The sequence below is a fragment of the Lagenorhynchus albirostris genome, chromosome 14 (assembly GCF_949774975.1).
Source record: "Lagenorhynchus albirostris chromosome 14, mLagAlb1.1, whole genome shotgun sequence".
Taxonomy (NCBI): Eukaryota; Metazoa; Chordata; class Mammalia; order Artiodactyla; family Delphinidae; genus Lagenorhynchus; species Lagenorhynchus albirostris.
This window is the reverse complement of record NC_083108.1, coordinates 1,042,520-1,060,953: the sequence shown is the minus strand read 5'-3', so window position 1 is coordinate 1,060,953 and position 18,434 is coordinate 1,042,520. Positions and strand designations below refer to the sequence as shown.

Here is an 18,434-nt window from a genome sequence, read left to right as displayed (position 1 = left end):
GCACACTTCACATCTTTGCAATACTGTATATTCTAATTTCAGAACATGGTGTTTTCTATTTCCTTAGGCTTCATTTAATTTCTTTCAGTAATGTTTTACAGTTTTTTGTTTAGAAGGCTTGCCCATCTTTTATCAGTTTTATTCTATTGCTAGTTTTTTCTTATTACCGAAATGGGCATATTTAAAGAAATATTTACCTTCTTGCTGTTTGTTACTGGTATGTATGTTTTTGTTTCCTGTGTCATTAATTTTGCTCTTATATTTCTTTACATCCTTGTACTTTCTTTGGGATTTATTGGCTGGGTTTTTTTTTCCTGCTTTCGAATGGATATTTAGTCCTTTGTATATTTTTAGCCTCCCTTTTCTGTTGTATGCAGTTTAGTCATGTATATTTTCCTCTTATCATTTTCCTGACTTCGGCTGTGTTACACACATGATATGTTGATATGTTGAGTTTTTATTACCATTTCATTAACAATATTTTCTAGTTTCCATTGTGATTTCCCCCTTCACCTAAAGGTTCTTTAGATCTTAACAATTGCCTAAAGAAATGTTAGAAATAAGTAGCTCTGTTCTACAGCATATCTTCTTTCCGCTTTAACAACTTATGTTTGTTTTTGTTGCTTGCTGACTGACAAGTAGTTCATTTCTTTACTGTGTGTAGATAAATCTTAACTTAGGTCTTAAAGAATATAAATAATTCATGAAACTATGTGAAGTATTCTTATTATAATTATATTTTTCTTTTAGTTTGTATAGCTTTCCCAACTAATTAATGCTAATTAGTATTACTAATTATTATTAGTAATACTAATTAATACTAGTATTAGTAATAGTGATTAAATAAATGTATGAATAGTGACCTTTGAGTTTTTCTCCTTTCCTGCTTTGTAAAAAGAATATCTCCTCAAATTTGTGGGGTTTTGTTTGCTCAGTTGTACATTTATTCTTTCATTCAACATTTATTGTTTCGTTTTCGATATGCTCTGTTTTGTGTTAGGTGTTGGAAGAACACTGTCCTCACTTTCTAGGTCATTAGTCTGATAGGGAGGCCATCATTTTTTTATAAGGCAGTAACTGTTATATTGTACGTGTGAGTTGAGGTACCACAGAGGCCACAGAAATGGTAATATTTAACATTTTTCAGGAAATGAAGTAGTTTTCAGGTCATCACTAAATGCCATTTACGTGGTTCATTGATGCGGAAAGAAACTTCGAGGTCTAACTAAAATATGAATTAAAATATTCATTTTTATTATACAAATTATGGATGTTAATTGTTTCAGCATAGAGTTGAAATATAACATTATTTTAGTTGTTTTTAGGAGCTATTTCTCCTTTGGAATGGAATTGTGTTAATTTGTAGACTTGCATATAGATAATTAATATTTTATATTACTCTGCAGAATCAAAGAATTCCATCGGACATGGTATTTCTTAGGACATCAGAAAAAGCAGGTATTTTTATTTTTATTGCTGATGATTGGTATTTTGGCAGTTTAATTTTCATTTTGAAAGATAAAAGTTAAATTTATTCTTGTAAGAATTTTTCTTTGATAATATATTGAATTCATTAATTTCTAAATCACATTTAACTGTTTATGTTTAAAACAATGATTTTACTGTGTAATATGTTGGTTTAAAAAATATCCTTTCCTATATCAAGTGAAAGTTTTCATTCGAATCCATTTTGATATCCAAATAGATGGTGATGTTCCTCAAAACTTGATTGCTATTCTGCATTTGCACTTTTATTTCTCATTCAGCAAACATTTATTTAGCACTTACTATATGCCAGGCACTACCTGTTGCTTAGAATACAAAAGGGAGTAAAACCGAGTTGCTCTCTTCAAAGAGTTTATGATCTACTTATTTATGGAAGTACACACATTGACGATTAGCAATACTCTGATTGTATAGATAGTATAAATATTAAAAGGCATGTGGAGGGCTTTGCTGGTGGCGTAGTGGTTAAGAATCCTCCTGCCAATGCAGGGGACACGGGTTCGAGCCCTGGTGTGGGAAGAGCCCACATGCCGCGGAGCAACTGAGCCCGTGCGCCACAACTACTGAGCCTGTGCTCTGGAGCCTGCGAGCCACAACTACTGAGCCCGCGAGCCACAACTACTGAGCCTGCGTGCCACAACTACTGAGCCCGCATGCCACAACTGCTGAAGCCCATGTGCCTAGAGCCCGTGCTTTGCAACAAGAGAAGCCACCACAATGAGAAGCCCACGCGCCACAACGAAGAGTAACCCCCGCTTGCCACAACTAGAGAAAGCCCATGCACAGCAATGAAGACCCAATGCCGCCAAAAATAAATATACAAACAAATAAATAAATAAAAGACATGTAGGGGTAATGGGAGGGAACAGACAATTTGCCTAGGTGAGTTGAAATGGGCTTCACAGAAAAAATGATACTTATATGACCAGAGCTTTAAACAATAAGAAGAAGGTGCAAAAGGGGTAATGAGAAGGAAGCCTCATGTGGTCAAGGAAAAAAAATCCATTGGTTGGAAATCAGGAAACCTAAAATCTAGTCTGCTTTGACCAATTTCTAATTATATGACCTAGCCACGTGGTCATACATTTTCATCATCTCTAAAATGATGAGAGGTTTGTCAAGTAATATCCAAAGTTCCTTCTGCCTTATATTTCTGACTTTGTTGCATAAATGAGCAATATTTTTATGGGAAGCTCAGCATATGTATTATTATTTGTAGCATGAAAACTCTAGAAAGGACATGGTTAAAATTTAGAGTTGTTGATTTAGTTTTTTCTCCATTTACAAACAGTGGGGGGTTTTTTGTTGTTTTTTTGTATTTTTTAAAAAATTTATTTATTTGGCTGTGCCGGGTCTTATTTGTGGCATGTGGGATCTTCATTGCCACATGCGAGGTCTTAGTTGTGGCACGCAGGATCTAATTCCCTGACCAGGGGTCGAACCCGGGCCCCCTGTGTTGGGAGCGAGGAGTCTTAATCACTGGACCACTAGCAAAGTTCCTAAACAGCGTTTTTTTAAAAGGACATTTTAAGTCATGAGAGAGAAGAAAAATGTTTTCTCTTTTCACCAACTGTAGTTATGATTACTTACATCGTAAGATGAGGCTGCCATTAACAGCAGAATTCAGTTACACCTAATAATCAAGTGACCTCTGTACACTTGATACCTTTACTTTATTGTGTGCTGTTTAATGTGTGGTTTTGTTTTGCCCATAGGGTGGAGACTGGAGAACTACTTTTCCAGTCCATTTCCCTTTCCTGTCCAGTTAGATGGGGCCATGCCCTGAGGTATGGCCGAAGGAGGGTGGCTGAAAGTCATGTGTACCACTTCCAGCCTCGGCTTTCCCTGTACTGGCTATGTGTCCATGACCAGGGTAACCTTGGAAGCTGCCTGTTGAAGATGGCAGAGCTTCCCTCAGTTTAGGTTCCTTAATGTCTGTGTGGAACAGACTCCCCTCCCATTCTGTCACCAAGTGGACTCTGTATGACAGAGAAGTATTATTAAGTACCAGAGTTGCAAGTTTTATCTTTTACAAATAGCTAGTGTTCCCTTAACACCTGCAGAGCTGTGTCAGGCAGTTAAAACTCTGCCTTTGCCTTCACTTGCTTGTACAGAGCCTCAGAGTCAGCCAGGTGTGAGAGATTCGGGCCTCTCGGGTTTTCAAGGGCATTGTGTGCAGCCCTGCACTGGCAGGTGGCCTTCTAGGCTCTTGGGAATATGATAGAGCTTTTGCTCCTTGTTATCTGATTTTTCTTTTAAATTTTTTTGGTCAGCTTGTTGTTTACCCCAGCTTTAACCACCACCCAAGGTAGCTGTGACATTAAACAATGGCCACTGTTTGTTTTTGACAAACATTCCAGGGAAAACACATTCTTAGTGAATGAACTGTGGGTTGAGTCAAATCCAGACAAGCTCTACCTGATCAGGTGGTTACAGTTGTCTGGGGGTGGGGTTTGGGGAGTCCTAGCCCTGGTTTCTTCCCCTCAGTGGCTACCAGACCATTGGTTTGCTCAGCTACTGTGGAGTTTGACTGGGGGCAGGGTACTGGCAAAGGGACAAGTCAAAACACCACACATCTCACTCATAGCTAGATTTAGCCGTGTTTCTTGAATAAGTGCACCTGGGATTGTTGCAAGTCTTTGATTATTTTCCAGAGTTTTGAAAAAGTTGCTTTAGACAATTTTTGCTTATGTTGTCATTACAGTTATGGAGGAACGGGTTTTCAGAGATGTTTACACTGCCATCCCTACTTATTTATGATTTCTTTGTCTTTGTTTGTAAATGTATTCAGTATAATGAATAACAAACAGTTTGCATTTGGGAGATACTTTCTTTTTCTTTTTTGGCTGCACCACTTGGCATGTGGCATCTTAGTTCCCCGACCAGGGATCGAACCCGTGTGCCCTACACCAGAAGCACAGATTCTTTTCTTTTTTTTTTTTTGCGGTACGCGGGCCTCTCACTGCTGTGGCCTCTCCCGTTGCGGAGCACAGGCTCCGGACGCGCAGGCTCAGCGGCCACGGCTCACGGGCCCAGCCGCTCCGCGGCATGTGGGATCTTCCCGGACCGGGGCACGAACCCGTGTCCCCTGCATCGGCAGGCGGACTCTCAACCACTGCGCCACCAGGGAAGCCTGGAAGCACGGATTCTTAACCACCGGACTGCCAGGGAAATCCCGGGAGATGCATTTATATTTAATTGCCCTTGTAGTGATCATGGTAGGAATATATGTAAGATGAAGAACATCATGCTCAATGTGGAAATGGCTTTAGGTAATTAACGTAGAAGAAATAGAGTATACAGACTATGTGAGGAGGCAAAGTGTGGGCAAATCCACCTCTTCAAAGCTGGAAGGTTGTTAGAAGTGTCCATTTTTCAGAGGAAGACTCTGAGGGCTAGTAAATGTTTGCTGAAGTTTCAGAAATGGTTCTTCAGCCACCGTATCACTGTTACGGCGTAATAAGATAGCAAAGCATGCAGAGAATATGGAGAATTAGGCAAGTGAGACACTCCCTGATGTGCCAGCTACAGATAAATAACGTTATGTCCAAATTGATTATGTTTTAAAAATGTTTTTTCCCTCAAATTTTGCTTTGTATTCTGTGCTGTAGGGACAGTTTCTTTCTGTAGGGTAATGATATTTAATATTTTGGAGGTCATGGGTCTTTCTGAGAATCTTAAGAATTATCACTTTGTTCCTCAGAAAAATGTACATAATATACACGTATGCTAAATTTTTACTATTTAACATATTCCTGGAAGGTTATTAATGGCTCCAAGTTTAGGACCTTACCGTCATCTGTTTTAACCTGTGGTTCTATTATATTCCTCAGTTTTATGATTTTTTTCTGTCAAATTTAAATTGTTAAAACAATTACTGTTACTCTTATGGAGATACCAAATGTCAGATTACTGTTTCATGATGTTTTTCTTCTCTTTATAAAATGGACCAGACAGCTTCCCAGCTGTAAAATGTGTCATAACACTGCTTTCAATCAAGGTTTCTTAGCTTTAGAAATTCTGTTTGTGTGACTTTACATAATTATTTAAGGTTTTAAATTAAAGCCTTGTTTTTAAACTTACATGTTTAGAATTTTTTATGTATCTGCTAACACTGTTAATATTACTTTATTATTTTTCAGTTTCAGTTCAGAAAACCCTGGTAATACACTGTCTGTTATAGTAAGAATCTCTAAACCCTAGCCAGTGTGCAAGTCTTAAATCTACACAGCGTGTTGAGTTTGGACGATAGCCACTGGGCGTTTGTCAGTACAGCTCAGTGAGTCCCTTCGTGGCATCATATTGACTGTGTATTAATACAGGGTATTCTGTTGGGCCGTCAGTTGATTGTTTAGAATGTAAATGAGGCTGTTGATGGATCTGGTGACTGATGGCTTAAATTCCAATTAATCAATTGCTTCATCAGTTTCTTAATTCAGATCAAATATCTCCTGAATGCACACAATTCTTTTAGTGGTATTAAGAGAAATTAATGCTTTAGAACTAATTTTCATCAATCTCTTATAAATGCCAATATCTTTTTCACTTGCCTCCTAAGTGATGGCATTATCGTTTAAGTGTTTGGGACATATTACAATAGCTCAGCTGTCACTTGTTAGAGGGCGAGGGGTAGGTAAATGACACTGTACTCATCCACATTCTCTCCATGGTGCTATTCATCTTGCCACCAGCTTAAAAATTTCATGCAGAGTCATTAAGCCATATAAATGATTTAGAAATTAAGTTTAATGGCAAACGATCTGGTGTTATATATGCAAAGTCAATGTCTATTTTTCTTTTCTTGGGCACATACTGTAGCTATCTCTTTCAGACCTATTGGATTTGTGAGCTGTTGCAGGCAGTCTGCTAATATTACAGGGTAACTTATTACAACATATGACAGACTCATGTGCCCTGTGTCACAGTGTCCCATCAATTACTTTATCACCACTTGATGCGGCTCTCCTAGGTGACATATACACGAGTTGATCTTCATTTGATTGTCATTAAACCTGTCCTTTGCTGTCAACTCTTGTCAATTATACCAAATAAAATCAAGTATTCATAAGAAGTCAGTAATAGGATATAAGCAGACCAATTTAATAATTCATTTTTACCGAGCCTTAACTGACATCAGTTGTAGCTAGTGCTTGCTGTGAAAAAATTACTAGATATACTTTGTGTAAGACAAGTCAAGTTGGCCATACTTCTGATTTTGCTGCAGTTCATTCCCTCTCTCTGTCTTTCTCTCTGTCTCTTTAAATCATATCAGTTACTGTGAGCCTAGTAATGTAATTGTACTTGAAGATAAGTAATACGTCAGTTTCCTCTAAATTTTAAAAATAGTGTGTAATTATTTAACATGAGGCATACCCTTTTACTTTTAAGAATGGCAAGTATATTGTTTCCAGTGTTTAATAAGTTTATAGACATCTACATAAGGTATTAGTTTCACTTTTAGAAACACAAAATGTTTGAAACTTAAGAGACTGTAGATATTCTCACCTTTTCCTATTTTCTATGTTAGAAAGCAAACCTGGAGCAGAGCTGTTGGCATTGATGTCTCAAAGTCTGTGTCATACAGAATCTAGAATCCAATCCCTTTTAAGTTGCTTTTATACTTTATAAAACACACACATCCAGATATATATAACCATGCATATATTTAAGAGGGAAAAAAATCAATCTTGAGTAAAAGGTTTAAGTGTAAAATAATGGATACTGCAAATTTCCTAGTACTCCTTTTTAGTTGAAACCAGTTATTCTCCTTATCATAAATCTTTTTTTTTTTTTAATTTATTTATTTTTTATTTTTTGTGGTAAGTGGGCCTCTCACTGTTGTGGCCTCTCCCGTTGTGGAGCACAGGCTCCGGCCGCGCAGGCTCAGCGGCCATGGCTCACGGGCCCAGCCGCTCCGCGGCATGTGGGATCTTCCCGGACCGGGGCACGAACCCGTGTCCCCTGCATCGGCAGGCGGACTCTCAACCACTGCGCCACCAGGGAAGCCCCATAAATCTTTTGACAAGTAATACATAAGAAAATTTATTTACATAACTAGATATATTTTTCAAAGTGCATGAAATCAGATGAAGGTCTCATAGATATATCTTCAACTGATAAAATAGGTGATTGAAAAATCTTTTCTTAGCTCTCTATCTTATTATGTCTTACAGAAGTGACTTAACCTGTATGAATCTCCTAGTTTCATGTTGGCAACACTAATGCCTGTGCCATCGGTAGTTAAAAGGACTAAATGCACTTGGTTAAGGAATCAGTGGGGCGCATTTCAGATGCTGAATTGCTGGTGGCTGTAATTAGTTGAAAGTGCATTGGCTCCAAGAGAAAAGTATTTGGTATTTACGCAGAGTAAGAGAGCAAGGAAATGCTTACAGATGTGCAGGGGTCCATTTCTTCTAGGGGTGGATGTGGATTCGCACGGACCCATTTTAGTTTTAGAACATTGTGCAAAAGGTGCACTGGACTAAGCTGTGTAAAGATGTGTTCTTACATAGCTACCTTAGCTAGTTCCCCAAATTTCAGAAATAATCAGCTAAGGAATTAATAGGTTCCTGGTGTATACCATTCGCTGGCAGATTTCAATAGATTTGCCTCTAAATTTTACGCCACCGCTCCAAAGTAAGTCTCATTTTTTCCGCTGTGCACATGAAAACCTTCATGAGGTGAAGTACCTGGACAGGGAGCTCAGTGAGTGGGTTTATTAGGCAGTGCTCAGCCCAAGACTGGCTCTTCCCACTGCTACACCAGCTTTTAAGTTTTGAATTGCCTTCAGTACTGTTGACGTTTGGGGCCTGGTATTTATTTCTTTGTAGTGGTGGCTTGTCTCTGCCCTGCAGGGTGTTGAGCAGTATTCTTGGCCTCGACTCCTCGGGTGCCAGGAGCACCCTTCCAGCCCCCACCCCCAGCGCCTACTGTGAAAACCAAGTCTCCAGACGCTTCCTGAGGGCAAAATCGCCCCTGGTTGAAAATCACTAGAGGATTGTTTCATCGAGGAAAATCCCTAAAATAAATCTTCAGTATTCAGTTGTATATCTTTTGAAAGTAATTGTTTTAATATTCTTCAGAGATCTTTCTTGATAAGAACAGATTGATCCTGTGGAATTTTAGCCATGACCTACCCCAGTTCCATGTGAAGGAAGCTTCTGCTCTAGGCCAGTGCAGCCGAGAAATCAGGGCCTCCATCTCCCTGCAGCTCCCAGGCGAAGGCCAGGGCCTCACCCTGGAGGGGTACCCACCCGTCTAATGCTTCTGTTTTGCTGTAGTGATCACTACTGAAAGCTGACCTGGCATACGGCAACCTCTTCCTCTGGAGAAAAGGGAAAAGGCCATGAGATAACTTGTTGATGAAATTAGCTGCTGAAGTGGAGAGGACATGCAGTGTGAGCTCTACTGCAGGACCACGTTTGCAGTCAGCTGTTCACCAGAGCAACACTGGTGCTGAACTGCGCTGATCAGTAGTATAATTCTACATGAAATTGATGGATAGGAGCAAACACTGATAGACAGGGGAAGGGGAGCTCGGAAATACAGATATGAGAAAAGTACAATGGAAAGTAGTCTCCATCTTTGCGGGTGTTCAAATATAAATTTAAATGTGAATTTCTGTAGTGCAGTTTCAGTTATTTGCAGTGTTCTTTTCCTGCAAAGAAAAAAGTTTGTATAATATGTTTGGTGTATATTTTCTGTGTTAATCTGAATATGTTTCTTAAAAAATTTTTTTTATTTTGTACATTTTTTAAAATTATATTTATTTTTATTTGTGGCTGTGTTATGTCTTCATTGTTGCGTGCAGGCTTTCTCCAGTTGTGGCAAGCAGGGGCAACTCTTGGTTGTGGAACGTGGACTTCTCATTGCGGTGGCTTCTCTTGTTGTGGAGCACGGGCTCTAGGAGTGCGGGCTTCAGTAGTTGTGGCACGCGGGCTCAGTAGTTGTGCCTCGCGGGCTCTAGAGCGCAGGCGCAGTAGTTGTGGTGCACGGACTTAGTTGCTCCGTGGCATGTGGGATCTTCCCGGACCAGGGCTCGAACCCGTGTCCCCTGCATTGGCAGGCAGATTCTTAACCACTGCGCCACCAGGGAAGCCCTGTACTTTATTGTTTTAAGTTCACAAAAAAAAGTGAGAAGGCGGTACAGAGATTTCCAGTACGCCCCATGCCCTCACACCTGCGTAGCTTCCCTCATCATCAGTATCCCCCACCAGATGATGCATTTGTTGCAGTTGATGGACTGACGCTGACACATCATCCTCACCCAAATTGCATAGTTTACATGAAAATTCACTCTTGGTGTAGTACATTCTATGGGTTTTGGCAAATGTGTAATGACATCCATCCATCATTATATATATCATACAGAGGATTTTCACTGTCCTAGAAATTTTCTGTGCTCTGCCCATTTACCTCTACCCCCAACTCCATCCTGGGCAGCCATAGATCTCTTTAGTGTCTCCGTGGTTTTTTTCTTTTCCAGAATGTCACGTAGTTGGAACCACATAGTATGCAGCCTTTTCAGAGTGGTTTCTTTTACTTAGTGATAAACATTTAACGTTCCTTCTTATCTTTTCATTACTTGATAGCTCATTTCATTGTATCGCTGAATAATTCTCCATTGTCTGGATTTACCATAGTTGATCCATTCACCTACTGGAGGACATTTGGTTGCTTCCAAGTTTTGGCAGTTATGAATAAAGCTCGTATAAAATCTGCATGCAGGATTTTGTGTGGACATGAGTTCCCCAGCTCTTTCGGGTAAATGGCAAGGAGTGCAATCGCTGGATCGTATCGTAAGATTATGTTTAGCTTTGTAAGAAACCACCAAACTGTCTTCCGAAGTGGCTGCACCATTTTGCATCCCCACCAGCAATGATGAGAGTTCCTGTTGCTCCGCATCCCCGCAAGCCTTGGTGTTGTCAGTGTTCTGGAGTTTGGCCATTCTCATAGGTGTGGAGTGGCGTCTCGTTGTTTTACCTTACATTTCCCTGATGATGTGATGTGGAGCATATTTTCATATGCTTATTTGCCATCTCTGTATCTTCTTTGTTCTGGTTTGGCCCATGTTTTAACTGGATTGTTTTCTTATTGTTGAGTTTTAAGACTTCTTTATATATTTTGGATAACAGCCCTTTATCAGATGTGTCTTTTGCAAATATTTTCTCCCAGTCTGTGCCTTGTTTTCTAATTCTCTTGCTGATATGTTTGCAGAACAGAAGTTTTAAATTTTAATGAAGTCCAATTTATCAGTTTTTGCTTTTTTTTTTAAATAGATCACGTCTTTGGTGTTGTATCTAAAAAGGCACCACCATAGCCAAGGTCATCTAGGTTTTCTCCTAGGTTATCTTCTAGGACTGTTATAGTTTTGCATTTAAGTCTGTGATCTATTTTGAGTTAATTTTTTATGAAGGGTGTAGGTCTGTGACTAGATTCATTTCTTTTGTGTATGGATGTCTGGTTGTTCCAGCACTATTTGTTGAAAAGGCTATCTTTGCTCAATAGTACTGCCTTTGCTAGTTTGTCAAAGATTACTTGACTATATTTATGGAGTTCTATTTAAAGGTTCTCTATATTCTATTCCCTTCATCTATGTCTACTCTTTCACCAATACCACACTGTCTTGATTACTGTAGCATTATAGTAATTTTTTTTCAAGGTTGGTGAATGGTTTTACTTTTGAAGTGAATTTATTTTTTTTCTTTTTTACTGTGTTCAAACACACGTAACATAAAATACACATAAGCCCCAGCCCTGGTGCCACCGTTCCACTTTCTGTCTATGAATTGGACAATCTAAGACCCTCAGGTAACTGGATTCATACAGTGTTTGTCTTTCTGTGACTGGCTTGTTTCACTGAGTGTAATGTCCTAAAGGTTCATCCATGTTGTAGCATATTGTAAAATTTCTGTCCTTTTTCAGTCTGAATAATACTTCATTGTATGTATATACAACATTTTCCTTATCTATTCATCCATCAGTGGACACTTGGGTTACTTCCATGTTTTATTTATTGTGAATAATACTGCTATGAACATGAGTGCACAAATGTCTCTTTCAGACCTTGCTTTCAGTTCTTTTGGGCCTACACCCAGAAGTGGAATTGCTAGGTCATATGGTAATTCTTTAAAAAACTTTTTTAGAAACTGCTGTACTGTTTTGCATTGAATATCTTCTTCCATCCTTTCACTTCCAGCTTCTTTGTATCTTTGTATCTAAAGTGAGTCTCTTACAGACAGCATGTGCTTGGATCGCGCCTTTGTCCATTCTGCCAGTCTCTGTCTTTGGTAGGAGTCTGAATAATATTTACCTATTTACCTATTTATATTTAAAGTCATTGCTGATAAGGAGCAACTTCTTTCATTGTGCAGTTTGTTTTCCTTATGCCTTATAACTTTTTTTTTTCCCCTCCATTTCCTACATTACTGTCTTTTCTGGTTGATATTTCGTAGTAAAATACTTAAATTCCTTTCTCATTCCCTTTTGTGTATATTCGGAACTCTGCTCCTTTATAGTTCTATCCCCGTCCTTTCAGGTGTTGATGTCACAGAATTACATCTTCATACACTGTGTTCCCAAGACATAAACTAATAATTATTTTAAATGCATTAACCTTTTAAATTATGTAGAAAACAAGATTAGAAGTTACAAACCAAGTTACAGTAATTCTGGCTTTTAGACTAATAATTTCTTTAAATTTATTAATCTCTTAAATCGTGCAGAAAAAGTGCAGTTCAAACCATTCTTACAATAATAGTAGCTTTTATAATTGCCATGCATTAGTAACCTTTACTGAGATCTTTATTTCTCCACACAGCTTCACGTTACTGTCTACTGGCCTTTCATTTCACCTACCAGACTGCCTTGAGCACTTGCAGGGCAGGTCTAGTGGTCACCAGCTTCCTCAGCTTTTGTTTACTTGAGACTGTCTTGATTTCTCCCTCACATTCAAAGGGCAGTTTTGCTGGATTGAAGATATTTGGTTGCAGTTTTTTTCTTTTAGCACTTGGAGTTGATTGGTTCACTGCCTTCTGGCTTCCATAGAAATTCCATCTCTTTCTGATGAGCAATCTGGTGGTTATCTTACTGAGGATCCCTTGTATATGATAATTCTCTTTTCTCTTGCAGTTTTCAAGATTCTCTTTGTCTTTGAAAGTTTGATTATAATGTGTCTTGGTGTGGGTCTGTTTGAGTTCATATTACAGGCATGGTTTCCTGGTGCTTGTAAAAGTTATGTTTACACTATACTTCAGTCTGTTAAGTGTGCAGTAGCATTATGTCTAAAAAAAAGTACAACCTTAATTAAAAAATACAAAACAAAAACAATAAGTTTTGTCTTTGTAGTAACAATTTTACTACAATAGTGAAATCAAAGAACAATGATCACAGATCATCGTAACAAATATAACAATAGTAAAAAGTTTGAAATATTACAAGAATTACCAAAATGTGACAAAGAGATGCAAATAGAGCGAATGCTCTTGGCAAAAATGGCCCTGATAGACTTGCTTGATGCAGGGTTGCCACACACTTCCAATCTGTGAAAGAACATAGCATCTGCAAAGTGCAACAAAAGAACGTATCTCTGTGCTTGGATTTTGTTGGGGTCCTTGGGAGTTTATATTCATGTCTTTCATCAAATCTGGGAGGTTTTCAGCCATTATTCAGATATTCTCTCTGTTCCTTCTTCTCTGTCTTGTCCTTCTGGGCCTCCCACAGTGCATATGTTGGTCCACGTGACAATGTCCTATGGGTCCATTTGTCTCTGTTCACTTTTTTCCCATCTTTTTCCTTCTGTTCCTCAGGTTGGATCACTTCCATTGTCCTATCTTCAGGTTTGCTCATTCTTTGCTATGCCTCCTCAAATCTGCCTTTGACTCCCTCTAGTGAAATTTTCATTGCCCTTGAATTTCTTTTTCATTTCTTTTTGGGTTTTCTCTCTCTTTATCGATATCTCCATTGTGTTCATACATTGTTTTCTTGACTTTCTCCACATCTTTCTTTAGTTCTTTGAGCATCTTTTTAGACAGTTGCTTTAAAGTCTTTGTTTAGTAGAACTACCATCAGGTCTTTTTTGAGGACAGTCTGTTGATCAAGTTTTTTCCATTAAGTTGGCCATACTCTCCTGTTTTTGTTTTTGGTTGTTTGTTTTTTTTTTTTTGAACACTGGACATTTCTATCTAATAATGTGGTAACTCTGGAGATTGTCCCCCAGTGGTGGGACAGCTGGAGACTCTATAATAATAGTAATGGCATTGGAGTGAAACTCCTCAAGTACTGGAGCTCATTCAGCACACACAAACACACACACACACACATGCATGCACGCACACACACGTGCCTAATTGGTCTCCTTCTGAGGATGGCAGGGTACTAGTTCATTGCCTTGAAATGTGGGTAGATAACAACAGGAGTCAGTGCTTTCTTATAGGAACTTTCCCACCAGGTGAGCCAACTGGATCCAAAGAGCAGAGGCCTCTCCTTTTACATTTTATTCCAGGTAAAAGGTGAAAAAGAAGGATAGACTGCTGCCTTCTGCACCCTCTGGTGCAGTAACGGGTACCTAAGTGGGCATTAAGCATGAAGCGCTGTTGGCATCAGAGAAGAGCAGGCCATTGTACCTCTGGACGGAAGCAGGGCAGCATTGCTGAGGGTCAGTGGAGTCTGAGCTGGGCTCTGTGTGCAGGAGCCAGCGTCGTAGGACCCACAGAGGGAAGGGGAGCAGGCTGGCCTGGACCCTGAGTGTTCAGTCAGCAACACGCAGAACCAGCCTTTCAGCAGACAAATTGGAAGGAGGGGTGGGGAGGGCCTGGGGTGAAAAGTGACTTTACAGACATTCCCAGAGTGGGCTCTGCAGTGGTGCTAAGGATGTACATCTGCACAGGGACGTACAACTGACAGTCCTGCTGCTTTACAAGCAGGGAAGGGGCTGCAATGGGGTCGGGGCACATGCAGCATCTCCTAAGGGGTCTCACAGTTGTGCACAAGATATTTATCTTGTGGTAATTTGTAAGGTGTACATATGCTTGTGTGGCTTTCTACAACTATTTTATTTTACAGTTAAATTTTTGAAAAACCTCAAAAGTCACTTGAATTCATTATGTGGTTAAACTACTAATTTGTTACTTTGTTTTATCTGATTCCTTTTATATTTTCGGGGTCACTTTTTTAAAGTTTGATGTGATTTGGCTTTTTAATTATGTGAATCATGTATGATCTCAGAGTGAACAGTGTAACATGGGATGCACTCCCAAAGGTGTTGCTTCTGGCCCATCCCTCCCCTTTCCCCTTCCTTCCTGTGGGTAGTGTCCCTCCCTGCATACGCGCATACAGACACACACACTCACGCTTTCCCCACCTTGATCTCCAGTAGCTGGTGTTACTTTGTTCCCAGTGTTGTGCACCTGGCTTTTTTCATTAGATGGTATATATCCTAGAGAGATTTCTCAGTAGAAATGGAGGCCTTTCTCATCTCTTTTTCTTTTTCCTTTCTGTTTCTTTTTCCTTCCTTCCTTTCTTTGCTTTTTTTTTTTTTTCACTGCTGCATGTGCTCCCTTGTATTCAGCTGATTCCCTGATTTTGTGTTCCCACTCCTTTGGTTATGATTAATAATGTTGCACAGTTGCCCTGTATGTATGTGTTTTGTGCTTTGCTGTTGTGTAAGAGGATACGTTATAAGAAATGGTGTGACAGCATGGGCAAAGAGTAAATGGACTTTTGTAATTTAATATTTTTTATGTTTAAAATTGGATGGGGTTGTGAGTATGACAGTAGCTCTTTTCAGGCTTTAACATTTTAGCTGTGCTTTTATTATTGAGCATATGTTTTATAGTGATACATCATATATTTTATTAGCAAAGTTATATCACACACTCTTGGGTATTTTTGTATATTTACTTATTATTGTGTTATTATCAAAACATAAGCTAAAGGTAGAAATGATCAATGTAGTCTTTCTAAAATAAAGTAAACCTTTATTACTAGTAAACCTTAATAGTCTAGAACACCAACTAGGAGACAAGTGAATAAACAATGACTTCTATCTTTTCAGCAGACTCATTTTGTGAGTCAAATAAATAGTACTTTTAAGGATTTTTTGTTAATGGGAATCTGTAGATATATCATTTCTGTATCCCACTGTGCTGTGAATTGTGGCTTTAAAGTACCTGTAACTTAGGAGTTTTTCCTCTCTTATGCCAAGGTTCATGTTTTATTCGAACTGATCAACTCGATGGTGAAACTGACTGGAAGCTGAAAGTGGCGGTGAGCTGCACGCAGAGGCTGCCGGCTCTGGGGGTGAGTGTTGCTGTCATTATTCCATCATTTACTGTAGTGGCCATTTCTGTGCAGTAGATACAGTTCTGTTTATACCAACTTACTTAATTAATGTGTTGATATTGTTTTAAAATAATTTCTTCGTTACTAAGTTCATTGAAAATTATGCCCACGTAATTTCTCTGGTGTCTTAGCACATAACCTTTTTGAGGTATAGTTTTAAATGTTCCTTTTGGCTTGACTCTTAGGTTTTCTTTCTTTTCTTTCTCTTTCCTTTTTGTTTCTGTTTTTAAAACCCCCCTCATGTGAGTAATCTTTGAAATCGAGAACTCTTGGTGGGGTTAGCTACATCCATTTTTGGTAACTGACTGACTCCCAGGAGGCTGTTCAGATACTGCTTTGGTAGAACTCACGGGGGCTTAGCCCAGCCTTGGACACCAGCCTGTCCACTTCAGCTTTTCCCTTTGAAGGTGGAGGGGAAGTGAATTGTTCCTTCCTAGGGAGGGGGAAGTGTTCCTGTGTGTCTCGGCAGAGTGAGAAGGGGAAAGACACCTCTGGACTTCTTGCTTGGCCTTTACTGCCTGGGGAACGGGCAAGAGGTGGGACCAGAGGGCACAGTACTTAACGGATCTCAGTGTTTTTAGTGATCTCTGAAACAGATCTCACGAGCGCTCAGAACCTCCTAAACTGCTATACATCTTTTTTTTTTTTTTTTTTTTTAAGTCAAAATCACGGTTGTGGTCATTTGGTGTTTGTTTTGTGTTATACGTATGATTTATCTGAATGAGAGAAGCTTTATCTTACATGATTTGCTGATATTCACTGGAGAGTAAAGAAAGATTGAGGGTCTTCAGAATGACCTTGGACCCAAGCAGTTGTTGGTTAAGGGAAAGGAAATTGAATCCTCTGGATTTGGTCACTTTCCTTAGATGGGTTGGATTTGATAGGAATAGCTACTGCACATAGCTTACAGTTAATTACTGTGAATAGCAGGAACCTTCCTTATTGTAAATATTGTACTTTCTGGAAACTAAATCTGTTTGGCATGTATAAGGCTTGGCAGTATTTTGTTTCTTTAGGTATCTTCCATTGCCTGTACTTAGGTAGTACCAAGGTTGAAATTCATTCCTTGCTTAGAGTTTGTTGGTTTCTTGGAGCTGTGGGTTCCTGGTTTTCTTCTCTTTTCCGTCCTCCTTTCTGCGCAGACCCCTGTCTCTGGGACATGAGCGACAAGTGTGTTAGACTTGCTGTTCCTGCAGGTGTCGAGCTTCTGCTGGTCTCTTCTCAGTCTTGTTCTCTTTCTGTGACTCAATTTTGACAGTTTCGGTTGCTCTTTTTTTTTTTTTTTTAGTTGCACAGCTTTTGGGATTTTAGTTCCCTGACCAGGGATTGAACCCAGGCCCTCAGCAGTGAGAGCACGGAGTCCTAACCACTGGAGCATCAGGGAATTCTCATTTTGCTGCCTTTAGATTCACTAATTTTATCTTGTGCAGTGTCTAGTCTTCTGTTAAGACCACCCAGCTCATTTTTTTTATTCCAAATCTTGTATTTTTAATCTCTGGAACCAGGTTCCACCTGGTCACCCATTTTTGTTATTGTTTGAATACTTTTCTTTCCTAATATGTTCATAGTTTCATTTAAATCTTTCAGCAGTTTACAACACTTATTCTTCGTCTGTTAATGCCATTGTCTCTGTTATTTTGGGCATGTTTCTTCTTAAAAAAATGTTCTCCTTGTTACAGGTCACACTTTCCTGCTTCCTTGCACAGCTGGTAATTTTTAGTTGGATGCTGGATATTGTAAATACTATATTTTTTTCTTCCTTCAAAACCTGTTGATCTTGATTTTCTTAGTTCAGTAACTTGTGGATAAACTTGATCTTTCCAAGAGTTGTTCTTAAACTTTGTTGGGGTGGCCATGGCTCACGGGCCCAGCCGCTCCGCGGCATGTGGGATCTTCCCGGACCGGGGCTCGAACCCATGTCCCTTGCATCGGCAGGCGGACTCTCATCCACTGCGCCACCAGGGAAGCCCCTGTTATGTGTTTTTAAAGAGGTCTTTATATATAGTTTGCGAATCATCTTTCATTCGTTTTAATCTCTTCTAAATATTTTCATTTATAGTTTCTGTTGTCCGTATAAAAGTTCAGCATCCTTATATAAGGTGACCTAACAGTAATTTTACAATAGTCTTTAAAATAGTTACTTATGTAATGTGATAGAAGTGCTAATTATTACTATGGTGATGATCATATCACAATACGTAAATGCATCAAACTGACTTGTACACCTTAAATTTATACAGTGTTATATGTCAAGTATATTTCAGTAAAAATATTTTTTAAAAAATAAATAGTTACTGCTTTTGGTTTTATGCTTAGACCATTTCCACTCCATGACTATGTTTTAAATGGTTACTTTAAAGTCACTCCTCCTTTACACATGAACTCTCCAGTCCAGCTAGCATTTGTTTGGAGTCGAGCTCTGAGTAGGAAATCAAACGTAAAACAACCTGCTGGCTGGTCGTAGCAGTACTGTTTGCTGAATAGCTCACTGTTTTAGCACAATTTTAAAATTGCCCTGGGAGGTTCCAGTTTTAAACTCTCGCCCTCAGTGTATGAGTGTGCAGGGTTCTCCAAACCTTTGCCGAGTG

The 18,434-nt window shown here is 39.2% G+C and overlaps 1 protein-coding gene across 7 annotated transcripts in view; it reads left to right on the top strand.

Moving 5' to 3' along the window:
• ATP9B (ATPase phospholipid transporting 9B (putative)) overlaps positions 1–18,434 on the top strand; it is a 224,170-nt gene that overhangs the window by 66,327 nt on the left and 139,409 nt on the right. For 6 of the 7 annotated variants that reach the window (XM_060121781.1, XM_060121783.1, XM_060121786.1 and 3 more), the window contains 2 exons: positions 1,407–1,458; positions 15,710–15,804. In XM_060121781.1, the coding sequence (XP_059977764.1) occupies positions 1,407–1,458; positions 15,710–15,804 (147 nt within the window). The remainder of the gene's footprint in view (positions 1–1,406; positions 1,459–15,709; positions 15,805–18,434) is intronic. The other variant, XM_060121782.1, reaches the window with a different exon arrangement.